Below are 20,465 nucleotides of genomic sequence, written 5' to 3' on the forward strand. Positions count from 1 at the left end.
TCAATTTTTTTTCTTTTATTATTTATATTTTAAATATCAATGAAGGTAGAGACTAAATTAAATACATGATAAATTTTGGAGTTCGAATTTTGAAACCTAAGTAGCTTAGGACTACTGATGTAATTTCATTATTTTAACGAACATGCTCCGGCTTTATGGATTCAGCTAGTCATTTAATGACAAATTTAAATAAGGAGTTTCGGTAAAAATGGACTAAGGGAGTTAACGAACACCTGTTATAGTCAAATTCACACGAGCACTCAAGAATCTCATTTTTAGATCGATATTTCTACACTACCTTTGTTAGAAGAGCTTACAAAACTTGAACAAATGGAAGATTTCATAGAACTGAAACAAAATTATTCTGAAAGGTCTAGCCATTGATTATGCTAATTGTGTCATTTTTTTCGCCTCCAATCAAAATGTCAAATCAAGAAAAGGGTATGCCATGATCTTCACGATGACCGAATCAATGAAACAAACCTTAATAACCCACCTCTCAACCAACTTTTCGATCTTGATATTTGTCAAAGGTTTGCAGCTATCAAAGATTAAATGAGCATTTGATTCTTTTGATATCCAATGAACTTCGGTTTTATGATTGCTTCAATTGTGAAACCTAGAAGGAGGCAATATTTCTCAAAACTCCTTTTGATATTTTTCAAAATTTTGAAAATTCAAAGGAAAAAGCATTTTTAAACAAGATGAGTTCTCTGGAAGCATGTCTTGGAAATCAACGAATATTTCTCCGAAGCTCAATATTGAAACTGGGGCAGGATAAGCCAAATTTTTGGGGCAAAATTTATTGGAGTAAAGAAAATAAATTGTCTTAGGTTGAGGTTTGCAAGAGTACACCCTGGTGGAAATGAAGACAAACTGAGAGAATGAAGACTGCTCACGCAATTATTCCCTTCAACGATCAACATTCTGTTTTAAGCATATTGAAGAATCCAAGATCAAGAATAAAAAATTCAAGATTCCAGCATCAAGAGTCATCAAGTCTGACAACCAGGGATTGAGATTTCTATCCAAACCCTAAAATAACATGTTTTGCATATACATTTTAGGCATACATAAGAGCATCGCATCCATAGCATCACATATGTGCATAATTTTGTAGATTCATGCTAGAGTCAATTTCAACTTCAGAGTGGAGGATATTGAACTCAAAAGAAGTGCAATTTACAAGTGTAGATATGAACTTCACAACGAAGAACGTCCAATTAAAAGCTCAATTTCACAGCGAATGAGCCATCCACGATTTCAACTTCACGAAGAAGAATATCGTGCCTGATAAAGTGATTTAGTGTCACAACAAACATGCCATCCGCAGATTTGACTTCCTTAAGTCAATGATTAAAGCTTCTGAAAGGATTTCCTTAACATGCATGAACAAGCAGATTATCGATCACCTTTAAGATTGTTTCTCTCGAAACAAGGGGTCGCCTCGCTCAAGACTAATTTACTGAAAACAAAGTTTTGTCTCTCTTGAGACGGTTTCTCTTAAAACAAATTTTGTCTCTCTTGAGACATTTTCTCTTAAAACAAATTTTGTCTCTCTTGAGACGGTTTCCCTTGAAACAAAAAACTTTGAATTTGTTTTCCTTGAAACAAAGTTTTGTCTCTCTTGAGACAGTTTCTTTTAGAAACAAATTTTGTCTCTCTTGAGACATTTTCTCTTAAAAAATTTTTTGTCTCTCTTGAGACGGTTTCCCTTGAAACAAAAACTTTGAATTTGTTTTCCTTGAAACAAAGTTTTGTCTCTCTTGAGACAGTTTCTTTTATAAACAAATTTTGTCTCTCTTGAGACATTTTCTCTTAAAAATTTTTGTCTCTCTTAAGACAGTTTCCCTTGAAACAAAATCTTTGAATTTGTTTTCCTTGAAACAAATCTCGTCTCCCTTGAAACAATTTCTTTTAAAACAAATTTTGTCTCTCTTGAGACATTTTCTCTTAAACTTTTTTGTCTCTCTTGAGACAGTTTCCCTTGAAACAAAATCTTTTAATTTGTTTTCCTTTAAACAAATTTCGTCTCTCTCGAGACTGTTTCTCTTGAAAAATTTTGTCTCCCTTGAGACGGTTTCTTTTGAAACACAAAATCTTTGAATTTATTTCCCTTAAAACAAAATTTTGTTTACCTTGAGACCGTTTCTCATGAAACAACAAATATCTTTGAGATCGTTTCCCTTGAAACGAATTCTGTCTCTTTTGAGATAACTTCTCTTGAAGCATCATCTGAATCATGTCATTCAAATCAGAGGCAAATCAAATTTACAACATAGCTCAAGGCAAGAAGGGTTATTTATCAAAACTGACGAGTTTGATTCTATTCAGCTCGATGCCGCATCAACCACATGGTGGAGTCCAGGAACTACTTTCTAATACTCTGAGTTCGATTTCAACTTCATGATGAAGGATTTCGTGCTCAGAGTTTTCCAGTTTTGACTCAACCTCACGACAAGGGAGTCATTTCGTGATCCAAATCAACAAATCGTTCTTAATATCAGATTTCAACTCTACGATGGAGGGCATTCGATAAGGACGAAATTTGTGTCTTTTAATTTTTGCTCTATTTTCGTTACACGATAATTAGAAAAGAGGGGCAGTTGAAGACACTGAATTTTGACCGTTAATATTATATAATATTATTTTTAAACTATATTATATAAATATATATTTTTTTCATTAATTCGGGTTTTATGTTACATTTAAAGGCCCAACAAATATTTATAAACCCTATTGGCCCACTTGTGTTTGACCTAACAAGAAGGCAGATTAGGGTTTCGGGTGTTATAGCACCGTTTTTGTGGTCAACCGAACATCTCCATCAGCGGAACAAGTTGACCGAGGACTCCTCATGATCCACGCCTCACCAACTGCTCAACAACGCCCGATTCTCTCGACCACAAGCAACGGTCGTGGGTTCCAAGCAACCAACAAGCATTCAAACAATAAATTTCAGTTTGAATAGGATTCTATGACTAAAATAGGATATGTGTAGGCTATAAATACAATGTAATCCATATTGTGTTGGGGAGATAAAAAAAATCACGGGGAAATTTTCACACGAATACTAGGCACAAATACACACGAAAATACCCAGAGATTACACGCGGAATACTCAAAATACGCAAGATCAAAGGCTTGTAAACGTTAGAAAAGAAAGAAATAAAGAAAGGTAATACCTTTTCACCTTTAGTTCAGCCGATTCTTCTTTGCATGCGTGGTTGCCTTGTTGGTTTTGCTCGAAAGAAACAAAAATTATGGCCAATGAACAGAATGAGGCCCTTATTTTCGAAACATTTTTCTTAGATCTACGCATTTCCAAGGGTTTTTGAAGAAACCAACTCTGTTTTTGAGTAGAGGAGGAAAAAGCTTTTTTAAAAAATATATTTTTTTCTGTGTTTCGCCGCCGATGACGGTGGCCGCTCGTCGGCCGTGTTCTGGGTTTCCAAGGCGAGAGTTGGTACTTAAGAATGAAGAACAGAGGAGAGCATTTGTTTTGAGGGTAGGGATTTCATTTTTTTTAAGAAGAAAATGAGAAATTAAGCCAAACCCATAAACCCTGGGATCTGCGTGTTTTGAAGCATAAATGGGAAAACTACAATCTCGTCCCCCTGCGTCTTAAATACCTTTATTTTGACCTCAACTTTGCTTTGAATTGATCTCTAATTTCGATTTTCTTTTTAATTTGGCCACATAATTTGCTTTTTATTCAGTTTAATCCTTATGCTATTATTATTATTATTTATCTATATATATATACACGTATATATGTATTATTATTATTATTATTATTATTATTATTATTATTATTTCATTTTCATTTTATTTCCTATTATTATTATTTTGTTTAAACATTATATATATATATATATATATATTTCATTTCTATTTTATTTTATTCATTTTTTTATTTTTTTTATTTCTACCATTTTATTTATTTTGTTTTTTTCATCTTCATTTATTTTACCATTTATTTTTATTTTTTTGTTTTGTTTATTATTTTCATATTTATGCATTTTTATTTTAATTTGATCATACTTTTCATCCTGTGTAACACATTTCTTGATTTCTTAAGGGTTCACTTTTAAATCAATCAGCGATAACTTTTGTCTCGTTATTTTACCTTTTAAGTTAAACTTACAACTTTCTTAATTTAAAACAACTGGAAATTACATAGTACTGAAAGGGCAGTTCAAGGGTGCTAACCCTTCCTTGACTGTAACCGACTCCCGAATCCGACATATCACTGGTAAGACGTAGATCAGGTAAGAAATAAGGTATCTGGTCGACCTATTTGCTTTAAAATAAATTATTGGTGGTGACTCTAATCCATTTAATCTACGTCGAAGCCCGATTCCGGGCCCAACCGAAAGACGGTTCCGACAGATATAATTATCAAATAAATCTAAATATATACTTTTTTATTATATTATAAATATATTTAAGTAAATTATTCAACATATTTTTGTTAAACATTTTATGTATAATTATTAATTAAATTTAAACAAAAAAAGTAAAAAAAAAATCAATATTTTATCCAACGCAAATTTAAACTTCAAATAATATATGTTCTCTTGATAAGATATTGTTATTTATTTAATTAGAAACAGAATTTATTTAAAATGTTATAAATCACTTCAAAAAAAAATAGAATGTTTACATAAACGTCCACGTATGTAACATTTGTAATAGGGTACACTCACGCTAAGCAAACATTTAAAATGAGCAAGATAAATAAAATTATTATTTTATAACGAATCAGCTTATAGATTATAAAATTTTCATTACGTTATTATTAAATAATAAATACCATTTCATTTAATTTAAATATTAATCCAATTTTAAATTTCTTTTATATCAAGAATCTAATTATAATAATATACTAAAAAATTAAATTATTAAAAAACTATTTTTTAATTTTGAAGAACTATAAAGTCAAGAGAGTTTTTTTTTCCACGAACCAAACGATCTTAATTGTAAAAAAAATTATTATTATTCCTTGAGATATTGGATTCAAGCACTAAAAATGTCAAAGATGTGAGTATTAATTGTCAAATGATTAAGAGTTATTTTTGAACAGATATTACCTAATATTTACCACAAATTAATCAGAAAAATATTATTTTAGTATTAAAATACTGATATGGACCTCACATATGATCCTAATAATATTATATATTATGCATAGTAATTTAAAGTGCTCACTTAATAAAATGATTTTAATAATATCAATTATTTTATTTATTATTATATAGAAATATGAAAAAAAAATTAAAAAGCACTCTTAATATTCATTAGGGTAATTATGTTTTTAGTATTTAAACTATCAATTTTGATCCATTTTAATATTTAAACTTTCAATTTTTTCAAAATCATATCTAACATTTAATTTTTATTTCATTTTAATACCTCACAATTAAAAACTTAACAACTTAATGGGTGATTTGCATGTGATACATTTTTTTTTGATAAATTACATTATTCATACCTCAACTATCTTCTCACTCTTATTAAAGTCACTAAGGTTTAAATTCTTTAATTTAATTAATTAATTTTCAAATGACTCCTAATTTAATCACTCTAACTAATATAAAATATCATATAACAAAAATTATTAATAAAATTAATTAGAGTGATTAAAATAGAAGCAATTTGAAAATTGAATAGTTAAATTGAAAATTTTTAAACTTTAATACTAAAGTAAGAGTGAGAAGATAGTTGAGTGATAAATGATGTAATTTACCAGGATGGGCACTATATGAAACGAAAACTAAACGCTAGATATAGTTTTAAAAAATTAAAAATTTAGGGAGTAAAATGAATTAACAGATAATTTAGGTACTAAAAATGTAATTTATCCTACTTATTATTAAACATAATCGACATTGATTTTGGTTCAACTACATAATCGACATTGATTTTGGTTCAACTACCGAATCAAATAGTGATTTCGACAACAACCAACAAAACTCTGTGATCATTGCAGGATAATCTAAACATTGAAGAATAACTGTTAAACCAAGAAATTCTTACATTAATATAAAGTATGCTACACTAAAGAATAGATACTAATTTTCTTCCACGCGTAATACGGACACTTGATTTTTAACGTCTAAGAAAATGCAGACGGTGAGATGAAATTCTTGCTGTAAACCTAGATTTGATGCATGTTACCAGTATCAACGAATACGTTTTATTCAGACACCGAAATTGCATGCCTGGACAAACTCCAAATCATAGTCGACATACTTGGTCCAAAGAGGCTTGAACTGGTTCATGGCAATATCAAGCCATGGCTTCATGTTCCCATTGAAGTGCACCACCGCGGCATTGCTGATCTCATCCATGCTAATGCTTGGATTGTAGCCGAGGCCAAGTACATGCCAAGACTTGTGTAGTGGTTTCGTATTTGAGTAAAATGTGATCAAACCGGGAGGCAACGTTCCCAATTTCCACAGGGTCCGGTTCTCGTTCTGCAAAATGCCAGTTATCCATCAATTATCTATAACCCAATTTCAACAGGCAACCATAAAGTACAACGTAATTCAACATCCTAAACAATTACTGCAGGCATTCCACAGTTTCATTCTCATTTCATATGCTTTAAGCTTTGAAACAGGACAATCAAGCTACAAGCTAGACTACGAAAAGAAGTGGCATCATCACGGAAAAAATCAAGCACCAAAAACAGCACAAGCATGGCATAATAAATTGATCGAACTGCTAAAGAGTGGTTAGTAAAGCTTACCAGATTCTGCCAGTAATGATATTCTTCGGTACATTTTTCCCTCCTCCAAGCATCCAAATCAAAGAAATTCATCCCATAAGCCCAAGCACATGCCTTGGGATTAAACTTCTGCTTAATCAAAGGATGCGAGAAATTCATGTACTGCGCATATCTATGGAAAGACCCAAAGCAAGTCTCCACCGCCCCATTCACTTTCCCATCCATATCGATCTTCCACAACCCTGTCAAATCCTTTTGCACAACAATATCATCATCCAGGAAAAGAATCCTATGCAATGTGGGGTACATCTCAGGTAGATAAAACCTCAAGTGATTCAAAATAGACAAATACTTGGGGTTCCTGAACTTCATGTTAGTTGTATCTTTAGTGGCATTCTCAAGCGTGTTCTCAAAGTAAAACTTCTGCAAGTTCGCGGATTCTAATTGTCTTAACACTGGAACATAAGATGAATTCAAAAACTTATAATCCTCAACTGCCTTAACTTCGATATGTGCACCATTGTAATCTTTCAATTTAAACATAACCTGCATTGCTCCGAGATTCATCTTATCGGTCACCACATGGAAAACGTGTTTCCATGGCTCTCTGGCATTCTTCGTGGCTGAATTCACCACCACCGATGCTGCAAGTACATTATCAGAAAAAATGGCATAATGATAAAGCTTAGGGTTCTCAAATTCTGGAGGAATCCGCTTCCCTTCATCCGTATATTTCTCAGGACGAGAGATCCGTTCCTCCATCAATCTCATCGCCAAACAATGTAAGCTTTTAGGGATTGATTTGGCAGCAATAAGGCTGGAAAATGCGCCCTGCTTTTTTGCTTTCATCAGCTGCTCGTTGACAGCAAAGATCGTATCTTTCAATTTCTGGATCTTGAGTTGGTTATCAAAAGATTCCTTGGCTTCCGATATCATTTGGCGGGTGGCTTTAATCCTCTCTTTGACTTCTTTCTCAAATTGCCGGAGCACCGACTCATCAATGGAGAGTGAATCGGCCTCGAAGAGAGCCCGATACGATGGTTTGTTAATGAGATCCGTGTAGTTTCGTGATAGATCAGCGAAAACCCTAACGAGTTTTGAGTTTTCAAGCTTTAATTTACGAGCGTAAGAGGCGTAAGCAAGGACAAGAGAGCGGTGGTCGTCGGCTTGCTTCTGGATCTGATCCAGTCGGGGCTTGAGCGGATCCGATTTAAGCGCCAAAACGGACCTCCTCGTGGATCCAATTCCAAAGGAACCAGTGGGGAAATCCTATAAACACAAAGAAACGACACCGTTCCATCAGTCATCCCGGCAATATTCACACCCCATATACTTTCCCTCTTTAACTAATGTTATAACGAACAAAATGAGCCGAAGAAGAGTGGAGTTAATTTTCAGTTAAAAATAAGGGGAAAGTTAGTTACAACTTACAAAGTTGGTTTGGAGATGAGGAGAGTGAGAGTGGGAAGTGAAGAAGAACGACAGAACAAAGAAGAAACAGACTGCAACCGTAATCGCGGAAGCCAATAATCTAAGCGTAGATCCCAAACCTCCGAACAGTGACCCACCGCTGCCGTCGCTTCTTGCTGTACGGGGATTTGCCATCTTTCCGATCAATCACCGGCGCACAAACAATCAAGAAAATGGGAAGACGCTGGCCAAAACAAAACCGCACTCTCTTCACTCGCTGATGTAGTTTGTGTTGGTTTTGGCCTCCAAGTTTGGGAGACTTCCACTTTCCGCTGATTGAGAGATTATGATAAGGGTATGGGTTTCGGGAGATCAACGGCTGTGATTTCGTTTTAGTCGGTGTTGAGCTAAGGCTAGGTGCGTGCTACTTGGAATTTGCCGGCAACGAGGATCCCATGTGAAGGATCTCATTTTGTTTTGAGGTAGAAACGTGTCGGTTTGATTAGGATAGTCGTGAACGAGAGTAATTAACGGACAGAGTTGGAGACAAAGCAACCTTCATAAATGACAAATCAAATGTGTTCCAAACATTTGGACATATATGTTTTGTAACCCAAGTGGAAGGCAACCACCCATTTGTTATCCAACCCCAAACCAAGTGATTTACACTGAATACTTTTTCACTATATAAAATTTAGATTTTCAAAAGCAGTTTATAGCAAAATGCACGTATATTTATATTAATTAAAGGCAAGAAACTAAATTCCTAAGCATGTAAAGGTCAAAACCGGCATTTACTTTAGAAAGATCAAAGTATGGTCCAATTAGGCAACTATGATGAAGATGTTTCATATTTGCATTTATACATGGCACCGACATATGATAGATAGATAGATAATATATAAATTAAATTAAATAGGGTAAAGTACAAATGATCTCCAAATTATAGGATACTACTTAATTGTGTCTCCCAATTATTAAAAACTACAAAATAGTCACCCATTTATTCATATGTTCCAAACCCGTCCTTTTCTGTTAAAAATTTGAACACTATCAGAGCTGGACTTTAATTTGTTGACTATAATGTGATAAAATCTGATCTCAAAACTATTTTAAGATGTATTTTATGGATCGAGTCTCCTTTTACAATATTTCATTGAGCCATTCAATAGGTTTACATAACGTAAATAGAGATTCGATCCATAAAATACATCTCAAACGATTCTAGAATCTAATTTTATCATTTCCCAATCATTAGATTAACGTACAACTCAGACGATTGTCATTCTTTTAACAATATAACATATAAATAGTTAGGTGATCATTTTATACTTTTTAGTAGTCAAAAGACTCAAAAAATATATATTCTATAGTCGAGAAACCATTTGTGTACTTTACCCAATTAAATAATTATGTTAACAAGAATTATCAAGTAAAGAAACAAATGGGATAACCAACAAATGATTGGTCTAGTGAGATGAAACACTATATTTTTTTAAGTAATGTCGGTGGTTTGAACCCTCACATTTGTGAATGAAGCAAACTGGTAGGAAGGGTCGCTCTGGCCTCTACAATACCCGATCTGGATTAGTCGATCAATAAATCGAATACCAGTGATTAATTAAAAAATACAGGGTGCATTTTTGGCTAGGGGTGAGCGTTCGATCAAGTTGAGTCAAGTCGAGTAAAAAAATTTTAAGTTGATGAATCATATTTTATAACTCAGAGTTGACCTGAAACTTTTTCGAGTTAAGTCAAATGAATTTTTGCTCGCCCTAAATTTATTAATGTCTAAGTCTTATTAATAAAAGGCTTAACCAGCAAATTACCCCTTGAATTATACTTAAATTTCTATTTTGACTCTTAAAGTTTTTTTCTTTTTTGGTTATATTACTCTTAGAGCTTTATACTGCCATTATTTTTGGCCCCTTTCACTGCAAACGTAAGAAAATGTCAAGACCCTTTTAATAAATTGATGGGTGATAAATGGAGGGCCAAATCAAGAATAAAGTATAGCTTAAGATTCAAATATATAAATATTAATATATTTATATATATATATATATGCACATAAAATTTTCGAGTAGAGAGATGATCACGAAAACAAAAACAAATAAAATAATGTAAAAAATCTCTTTTTCTAATGGCCTTAGACAAAGGAGCTGAAAATTGGTGATCGAATAAAACTTTAGGAGACACTTGATAACAGCAAACTTAAAAGGCCAAAACTGATATTTGGGTATACTTTTAAGGGACAATATACCTATTAAGGCTTAATTAAATGATCCTTCAATTTTACATCATTCCTCACATTGTTCTAAACATTTTTTTTGTCAGAAGTGATCATGAAAATATACTTCCATATAGGGATGGGCATGGGTCAGGTTTTTGGTCTATCCAACCCGATCCGAGAACAAAGAGTCCTCCACCCCAGACTCGATCCGACCAAAACAAGTTTTCACCCGACCCGATATATAACTTAAAAATTCGAATCGACCCGAAATAATAAAAAAAATATTTTTATTCAATAAAAATAGTGACTTAATTGAAAATATATATATATATATAGGGATATTATTATAATTATTCCTAAATATATAAGATAAAATTATATATTTTTTAGATTACTCGGGTATTTTTCACCTTAAACCCGATCCGACCCCGATTTTTTTTTAAAAAAAATCGGACCCAATTGGATCAGATCAGAACCCATCGAATTCAAGTCCCATCCCATCCCATCCCTACTACCATCCCTACTGCCATCCCTACTACCATCCCTACTTCCATCCCCTAAGCCTTTAATGTTAACACTGTTAAAAAAAACGAGATACTTCCCACCAATAAAAATGTCATGTGATATTTTTATAGTTATACATATATTTAAAGATTGAATTAAAATTAAGAAAACTAACCAAATTAAAATTTAAAAGCTACAAAATTTATTTAGTTCCCTTCTCGAAATAAGGGTTTATTTCTCCGATTTTTGGAAAGTAATTGAATACCAAATCTTATAATACGTGTGGGACTAAAAGAAAAGTTTAATATAAAAATAATTAAATTATATTATTTTTTGTTTAGATGACTAAACTTTTTTCAATCAATTTAAGTTTCTAATGTTAAAAATGTTATTCATTTAAATATCTCGACCGTAAGGACCATTAAAACCACTAAGTGACATGTATTACATTTATATAAATTTAAAATTTTATTTAAATAAAAAACTTAATCATATATATATATATATTAAAAGGCTTAAAATTTCCTCAAATCTTAAAAAACCCTAAAACTTTGAAAATAATAATATTTAGAGATTTTAGGGATGGTAAGATTAAAGTTAAAACCATTAAGTGACATGTATCACATTGAGATGGTAAGATTAAGGTTAGAGATTTTAGGGATTTATGTTCTTTTTAATTTTAAAGAAATTAGGGTTTTTATAAATATAATAATATTTTTAAGTTTTTTTAAAATAAAATTTTTAAAATTACCTGAATGTGACACATATCACTTAACATATTTTTTTAACGTCCGTTATGGTTGAGACATTTAAAATGATAATGTTTATAATATTAGACACCCAGATTGACTGAAAAAAGTTTAGGAATCTAAATAAAAAAAATGCTATAGTCCATAGAATAAACATATTAGCTATGTAGAAGATTAGTTTAGAGTTGAAGTAATGATCATATTATCCACTGGTATCCATTAAACTAACCTCATCGTAAGGCTCACGGAGCATCACTGTTTTTGTTTGCAACACAGAGACCAAGCTACTGCAGACTGTATCCAGATCAGATATCTGCCTCTGCACATCTGAGCTCAAACTTAGTTTGTTATGCTGTAATAATCAGAAACGGTACGCATGGAAGCATTTTGCATTAAATCCATGGGCAAGTGTGCAACACACTTCATGAGGGTGTGCTACCATCTCAATGCATATGTGTAGAACCATTAATTATGGTAGTTTGAAACATTCACAACAAATTAGGGTTTTCATAGCAAGTATCTTAGAATTTTAAAACATCCGATACCCCCTCGTCTCCCACATTCTATAGCATACTAAATCCTAAACCAAAAGCACCTACTACTCTGTCATGATTGGCTTATTCTCATTGGCTTTGGGTTTTTGTTCCTTTGGCTTCTGCTCCTCCATTTTCCTGAAAGATCAAGCAACAGTTACATCAACATGTCAAAAGTATGCCATCTTAACAATAACTTCTCATACGATAAGATTGCAGCAGGTCAAGTTAAAACCGAAGGTAGCAGGTTGTAAAAGATCCATAAGAAAATCATCATATAAACATTGGACAAAAACATGGAAGGGGGAATAAGAAATTCAAAATGTTTAGGAAACCAAAACTACCACAACAAAAAAATAACATTCCTCTAAATTGTGAACACAACCACCTAAAGGAAGGAAACTAGTCACTCTTCTCAGATAAAAAGAACTTTCCAGGAAACATGCTTCAGTGAGTGTTCATGGAAATAGTGACAGAGGAGCAATAAAAGCTTCCTATGTTGGATGAGACAAAGTAATGACGAGAAGTTAAGGGTCCTACTATTATGAAATTAGCAGCACCAGTTTCAACAGTGGCCGAATCACGTTGGAACCAGAGGGGCAAAATTTTTTAAAGCGAAGGCGTCCAAAGCTCCAATTTATATCTGCAACTTTCTAACCCATTTAATCTTTAAAAAGGTATTAAAAATTCTCTAAGTTCAACATTTAAGCTACATTCAATCTTTAAAAACGCAAAATCCATATAAACAATAATTTCTTAAGTTAATATATGTTTAGAAATAGTAGTCTTTTGTCATTACAAAAATGATTTACTCATATAACTGTAGCGTCTCTAAATAAGCTAAAAACTTTTGCTTTCATAACCATTTTCCCCTTAAGTAATGTGTAAAACTTACTATAATATGTTCATATAAATGGGCGTGCACTAGCATATGTATTTGGTCCTAGTCCTATATAGAAATCCTAGCTCAACCACTGAGTTCCATTAAGCACGATTCTATTAAGCGTTTAAAACAATTAGCAAGCGAATATAAACATCGGATTCATGTCGTTCACAATCATAAAACCAACAAATCGGTCATCGTTCACGCTAATCACATCGAAAGATAACAAGAAAGAGAGAGTTAGAGAACCTCTTGTCGGAGGAGCCGCCCTTCTGGCTGAGGAATGAGCGGAAGAGAGGAGAATTGACGTCGTAAATCATTTTTGTCAAGGGAAACCCTAGCTAGCTTATCTTCACGCTCTACTCTCACAACTTCAATAACTTAGCTTGGTGAGGATTTTGGGTTTATTAAGACCTTGAACACGATCTCACACCTTCTAGTATTTGTGGGTTCTTTTTTCAGGCATCGTCCATAAAACTGCTATGACTCGGTCATTTTGGGCTTCTCAGTGGATGATTGACCTGGCCCTTCAACTAATGCATTTTCGGGATCCGACCCATTAACATTTTGCGAACTTCCTATTCCACGTTGTCTCTACTTCTTCTAGTTTGTAAATGGCCGATTTAAACATCAGTTTTGCAGACCCAAAAAAGAATCACAAATTGTTGGTTAATTTATTCATCAAATATCTCTGGAAATAAACTCAGCAATCTGCACTGTTGAACCCAGAAAAAAGTTTCCCAACTGAAACAATGGCATCCCCCAACCATCAAGGAGAGTCCCCATCATCCTTGTCATCAGCCTCCGAGGACTGGCGGCGTCGAATATTGATCCCTACGATCCTTGCAGGTAATTTGCCCTCATCCTCTGTAATTTTTTTTAATTTACTGAAACATCCAGGAATCATGAATGTTTGCGCGGTTCTCTTTGTTTGAAATAGTGGTTGCTGGTGGAGGATTTGGGTTGGTTTCAAAACATCGAAAAGTCCATGGTCTGGCTAATATTTCAGCCACTTATGCCACTAATTTTGCTATTGTCACCGGCTGCTATTGTGGTATTTATTTTAATTCCCATTCTCTTCATTACTTTTAGTTCAAGTCATTAACCTTTTAGAAGTATTTAGTTGCATCTGATCAGTATTTTATAAAAGCCAAAATCTTTGTAGTTGTCAATTGTAGATTTGTACAGGAAATGTAAAATTGTATTGTAATTTCAACCATGATTTGAAGAGAAGAGAAACCATAAGTTTCATCATCTATAACAGCCACACGTTTTCAGTATTTAGTTCTTCCAAAGTATTTACTCTATTTTACACCTAGCAACTTTAAGAGAAATCAAATAGGATCTTACAAGAATTCCTGCTATTAATCTTATGCCATTGCCCATTGGTTGTGAAAGCGGTTCATTTTTTTGAGTGGCTTCATTTGTACTTATATATAAATGCAAGTCACGGGAGAGTTTGCTTTGATCTTTCAAAATAAAGTGTGCAACATATATCCATGACATTGTTATTAATGGGAGTGACATTGGCGGAAAAATTAAAGTAACATGGGGCCTGGACCTATATAACTATGTAGTTGTTTGTCACCATGGATCAGTGCAATGGGGAGGAACCAAACAAGTTTTGAGTATTATCTTTAGGTTTTTAGACCTTGGAAGTTAGATTTGATGCCTTGATATATTTAATATTAGAGTGTTTGTATGTTCTCATCTTGTCAGAGTCATAAGAATGAAGTTATCATTCTCTACTCATAACTTAACTCGGTATCTTATCTAGGCACACTGAATTCATTTCTCATGGTCATGTGTGAGGTAGCATCATAGAGTTGAATGCAAACTCCATTCAAGATAAAGCATGTAGCATGGATACTAAAAACTACCCTCTCTCCGTGGTCTTGATTTGAACTAGTTTTATTGGATAAAATTATGTTACTCTAAAGGTTAATGCAACTTTGACTTGTATGAAAATTATAGGTTTGGTATTAGCAAATAAACATAGAGTCATTGTGCGATTAACATGAACATCAGAAGCGATTGCTTTTCTGATTGATAGCTCAACTCATTGGAGGGAGATCGAAACGTCAGGACTCATTAACAGAGAGACCAATATCTTTTAGGGTTTTTAAAAATTTCGAATTCATTTTATTGGTGTTAATAAACCTCTTTAAATAAAGGTTATATAACTTGTTTGAATAAGACTTGACTAAGACAATTGAAATAAAAAAATCTAAATAAAGAAAGATTTCTAATGATATAAGATACTCGTAAATAAAATCATATAATAAATTATATTTTCTTAAAAATAAAAAAAAATTCTTTCTGTAATAATTAAATCCTAATAATTAACATGACATTACTTCTCTCTTGAAAAAAAGAAATTGTCCGCAAGCTCGAGATTGCATAGTTCGCACTTTATCCTTCTCTAGATCTGGTTCTGGACCATCTTCATCTGCTACCTCTAACCAAAATAATCTTTTGCACGGATGTCCTACTAAGTTGGATTCATCACAGTTATATTAAATATCCTTAGGCCTTCCTTCTTCCATCTTTGAACGAATTGTTTTTTTAAACACACAGATTTGCCCTACCACCACTAGTGGCCCTTACCAACTCCATGCTTCACTAGGATTTTCCCTTCGTATCAACAAAGGTGGTTGTGGCCGACAATTTTTTGGGTTGGATCCTAGATTTTTCCAAGTAGTATTTTGCAGGCATGTATCTGGGGTTAGCTGATATTTAGTCTAAAATCTCAAAAGTCCATGCTAAATTCATAACTTGAATCAATTTGGATCTCAACAATAATTTGGAATAAATCTGAAAACTCCACAGTAAACAAACTCTTTTGTTGGTCTGTCCTCATAGGATCCACACGGGTTAATAAGTCTTAAAATTGACAATGATAGTCTTCTATCGATCCCATTTTGGTTCAATTTCGCTAATTCCCTAGGGGTTTTCCTGCAGCGGTGGACCAAACCGTAGAGTACAATAATTTTTGAAACTCTTCTTGCTCCAATTGGTAGTATCATAATTGTACCATAATTGTTTGGTGAAAAGTAACTAATCCTACTCTGTCAATTTCAGCCGTCTTTTGATTTGAAAAGAACTTTTTGCATCAATAAAACCAAAATAGCGGTTCTTATGTCCTATCGAAAGTTGGAAAGTCCAACTTTGTATACGGTGGAACCATGCCTGACCCTGTTGTTGTCTTTGATTGGTCTCTTGTCTCTCTACAATTTAGCATCTACCAACAACAATAGGACCTTGTCAAATTTTGACTCTAGCTTGTCGAATGTTGACTCTATTTTAGACTTGAATTTGTCTAATTCCTCTCACTTGATCAAATTGCCCATTGTTCCTAGCTCAAAAGATTATTCTAATTAGAGTTGACATATGAAGATGACCTTGAGCCGGATTCGAAGAGGGACAAAGTGCGTACTTTGCAATCCCGAGCTTACAAATAGGCTCTTTTTCTGGATAGGTATTAATGTTCTGTTAATTATTAGTGTTTAATTACTAGAGAAAGAATATCTTCGTTTTAGAAAAGAATATTATTTTTATTTGAAGGAGATATAGTTTATTATTATTTGAAAACTTTATTTATGAGTATCTTATGTCATTAGGAGTCTTCCTTTTTTTAGTTATTTATTTTAATTGTCATACTCAAGTTTTTTATTCTAACAAGTTATGTAACCTTTATTTAAAGTTAGCGTCAATAAAATAAAGTTAGAAAAATTTTCAAAAAAAAAAAAAAACAAAAGATCTTGATATCTTTTAACGAGCACTGAGGTTGCAGTCTCTCTACGAGTTTAGTTGTCAATTACCCTAAGTCGTTCTAGGAATAGTAGTAAAGGCAATCGCTTCTGACATTCCCGTTAATTGTCTAGTAACTCGATCCTTATCTCTGGACTGTAACACGATGGTACTCCTAAAAGAAATTTTAGGCAATGTGTAGTCGCATCGGGAAATGCATTAAACTTGTAACAGGCCTGAAATAATCTAATTATAAATTGAGACACTGCTTCCTTGAACCTTTTGCTTCTCCTGAATATGGCCTTTTACATCTTCCTTGCGAGATAGCACATGCTTTCTGCTGTTTTTGAGCATCACTGTGGCTGACTTGGTTTTCTTCTCAGGAAATCAAGCTCAGTAGGAGATATAAACTTTTTCAACTAGACAGATTCAATAGTTGATGACTTGGTAATTGGTATCATTGTCACCACATTTCATGCAAACTGTTCAATTGGATACTGCAATAACACTTCTAATTTGGCAGGAGCTCGTGAATTCGTAACAGCAACTCGTAAAACAGGACCTGATGATCTACTGAATTCTGCAATTGCTGGATTCGGCACTGGTGCTATATTGGGTCGTCTTCAAGGTAAATTTTATCAGTCTCTCTCTATACATTTGTGTGTATATATATCCATGTGATTGTGTGATTCTGCTAGTGTAGATGAGTTCTGCATGCAACCCAGTTGTTTTAAGCAGTTAAAGTGCTAAATTTGCTTAATTGTCACCTTTATATGACATCTATTTTAAAAGTTCTTTTCTGACATTTTAGGTGGTCAATTTGGTGATTATCGCTATTCACTCATCTTTGCTGTTGTTGCGACAGCAGTGGATTTTACTGCCCTGAATTTAAGACCTAAATTACACCATATAGGTGAATCTATGTTTGATAAGAGCGGTTCGTTAAAATTGCCAGAATGGTCTCCTATACAAGTGCTCGATGACGAAGCCCTTGCTGCAAAACAAGCTCGAGAAGAAAAACTGTACGGACAAAGAAAAACTCTGAGCAAAGAAAAATCATGACGGTGGACTACTTGGTCTTTTGTTCTTAATTATCAATGATAATTGATTTTCGCCGGTGCTAGTTCAGCTGCTTTGGCAGCTAATATTTTATTTTCTGGGGATTAGGTTTTGTTTTGCTTTCAAAATATTCTAGGTGGCGTTTGGTTGAATGGAATCCCTTAGAATTGGGGGGAATTTGAATCCAATTTCACCACTTTCTCATGTTTGGTTCAAGTTTTCCAAGGGAATTGAAATATCTCATGGCTTCAACTTTCCATTAAATGAGGGAAAGTGAATTCCATCCAAGAATGGATGGAATTCAATTCCCTTGTTGGAGGGAATTGAAATTTAACCATACTACCCTCATCAATCTTTTGGTAATTTATTCATATATTGAATAAAAATATTTTTTTATTATTTCGGGTCGGGTCGGGTTTCTAATTCATATATTCGGTTCTGGTGAAATTTTATTTTGGTCGGGTCGGATCTGATTTTTAAGTGTGATATTCGGGTCGAGTTCGGGTTTAGGGTGAAAAATATCCGACCCGAAAATATATATAATTTTACCTTATATATTTATATAGAGAGATATTATTGTAAAAAAAATTTTATAATAATACTTCGCTATATATAATTTTTTTCAATTAAGTCACTGTTTTTATTGAATAAAAATATTTTTTTATTATTTTGGGTCGAGTCGGGTCGGATTTCTAATTTATATATTCGGGTTGGGCCGGGCCGGTTTTTTTTAAATATGATATTTGGGTTGGGTAAGGTTCGAATTTAGGGTGAAAAATAACCGACCCGACCCAAAAAATATATAATTTTACCTTATATATTTAGGAATGATTACAATAATACCCTTCTATATATATTTTTTTCCAATTAAGTCATTGTTTTTATTGAATAAAAATATTTTTTTTATTATTTCGGGTCGGAATTTTAATTCATATATTCGGGTTGGGTGAAACTTTATTTTGGTCGGGTCGGGTCTCGGATGGAGGTTCCCTTTCGGGTGGACCAAAAACCCTACCGAACTCGACCAATGGCCATCCCTAATTGAGATGATTTTAACTTATGATGTTTATTAACATGATTTTTATAATTTATTAAAATGAATAATCAATCAATAAAATTAAAATTTAATTTTTTTTAAAAATTTTTATAATATATTGTTACATGTAATTTATAAAACAAATTAAAATTAAACAAAAAAAATAAGAAGGGCAATCTTGTCATTTTACATTGCGAATCAAACAGAATATGAAATTGAATTCCAATTCAATTTCCTGTCAACCAAACAGAATATGGAATTGAATTCCAATTCCTGACATATTCTAATTCCTTCACAGATTCTAATTCCCTCATAAATATTCTAGCGAACCAAACGCCACTTAATAATATTCTTTGTTTACATCAGCTGTAATTTGGGATTCTAAACATCCTTCGAAAGTCAAAAAAGAAAAAGTTCATTTCTATGATCTTTAAGATATCTGAAAATTTCTAACATTTCTCTCGACACTTGAGCTTCTCTAGGTCTTTCGTATTACTGGAGGTTATTCTCCCCCGATGTTGAACCTTGACAGTTTCTATAGATGGCTTTAAATTCATCATATTTGACATGATGTTTTCCCACATTTCTCCATCGAATTTGATGATGCCATCATCGAGCCTATGCAGGGCAAGCTGAAGCCTTCGTTGTCAGCTGCGTAGCATCGTTGTGTGTTTCCTTTTTGAAGGTAAGATTCATTTTTATCAGCAAGAGTTGAATCCCAAGACTCTCCCTGTTCTTTGCTGGTGATATATTGATTTTGAATCCAATCTGAGCTATTAGTTGTTTCTGGCACTGCTAATAACTCATCAAGCAATCCGTTATATATTTCATCATTATATAGCAGTTCCTGGAACATAGACAAAAACAGATTAGTTTGCATCTTTTTTACATTCTGCGTCAATAAATGGTTAAGAGAAAGAGATTTTGCTGTTGGAATTAAGTCCTCTTTAGCAAGATACTCTTGAGTTAGAAATCACTTCAAAACCCTTGGCCGCAATAACTATATTATGTCTATTGCTTCTTTCGTTAGAAGGCACTTCGAAGCCCTCGGCTGCAATAACTAAATTATGTTGAGTGTTTCTTTCGTTAGAAGGCATTTCGAAGCCCTCGTATGCAACTATATTATGTTGATTGCTCCTTTCTTTAGTGACAGTTTCATCGTAGTCAGGTTTGAATTGCAAGTTTCTTCACCTTGTTCAAAGGTGCTATATGGATCTCGAACCCTATTATCGTCTTTGAGTCCATCTCCATCTCTTGAAACTTCTTTAAGGCGTAAAGGTGCCTGAATCAGAGAAATAAGAGTTGGTTTTAGATGGTCATAATTAGGGGTGAGCATTCGATCGAGTCGAGTAAGAAATTTCGAGTTATTCTAGTTGTCGAGCCTTATTTTATAACTCAAAGTTGAGTTGAAATTTTTTTGAGTCATTCGAGTCAAATATTTGAGTTTCTATTTAAATTTAATTGTAAATATTTACAATATTATGACATTATTTAATTCCAATTTAAATGATATTTTATAATCATATACAATACATATATTTTTTTCGTATTTTTTTCATGTGTGATTTACATATA

The 20,465-nt window shown here is 33.2% G+C and overlaps 3 protein-coding genes across 3 annotated transcripts; 1 reads left to right on the top strand and 2 right to left on the bottom strand.

The window, feature by feature from the left end:
- Nucleotides 1–6,193: 6,193 nt before the first annotated feature.
- Nucleotides 6,194–8,580, bottom strand: LOC120183148 (galacturonosyltransferase 8-like). Its single transcript, XM_039187905.1, has 3 exons — nucleotides 8,165–8,580; nucleotides 6,755–8,002; nucleotides 6,194–6,479 (listed from the first exon to the last, which is right to left on the bottom strand). Exons 1-3 carry the CDS (start codon nucleotides 8,336–8,338, stop codon nucleotides 6,204–6,206), a joined length of 1,698 nt encoding a protein of 565 aa, XP_039043836.1. The 5' UTR covers nucleotides 8,339–8,580; the 3' UTR covers nucleotides 6,194–6,203.
- A 3,492-nt stretch (nucleotides 8,581–12,072) lies between these two features.
- On the bottom strand, nucleotides 12,073–13,453 carry LOC120182798 (wound-induced basic protein). Its single transcript, XM_039187663.1, has 2 exons — nucleotides 13,295–13,453; nucleotides 12,073–12,300 (listed from the first exon to the last, which is right to left on the bottom strand). Exons 1-2 carry the CDS (start codon nucleotides 13,363–13,365, stop codon nucleotides 12,228–12,230), a joined length of 144 nt encoding a protein of 47 aa, XP_039043594.1. The 5' UTR covers nucleotides 13,366–13,453; the 3' UTR covers nucleotides 12,073–12,227.
- Nucleotides 13,454–13,684: 231 nt separating this feature from the next.
- LOC120183026 lies at nucleotides 13,685–17,940 on the top strand. Its single transcript, XM_039187825.1, has 4 exons — nucleotides 13,685–13,894; nucleotides 13,986–14,099; nucleotides 17,319–17,423; nucleotides 17,607–17,940. The coding sequence occupies exons 1-4, from the start codon at nucleotides 13,798–13,800 to the stop codon at nucleotides 17,855–17,857; spliced, it is 567 nt and encodes a 188-aa protein (XP_039043756.1). The 5' UTR covers nucleotides 13,685–13,797; the 3' UTR covers nucleotides 17,858–17,940.
- The last annotated feature ends 2,525 nt before the right edge of the window (nucleotides 17,941–20,465 follow it).

This window comes from Hibiscus syriacus, unplaced genomic scaffold (assembly GCF_006381635.1).
Source record: "Hibiscus syriacus cultivar Baekdansim isolate YM2019G1 unplaced genomic scaffold, ASM638163v2 tig00112738_pilon, whole genome shotgun sequence".
In the NCBI taxonomy this organism is placed as follows: domain Eukaryota; kingdom Viridiplantae; phylum Streptophyta; class Magnoliopsida; order Malvales; family Malvaceae; genus Hibiscus; species Hibiscus syriacus.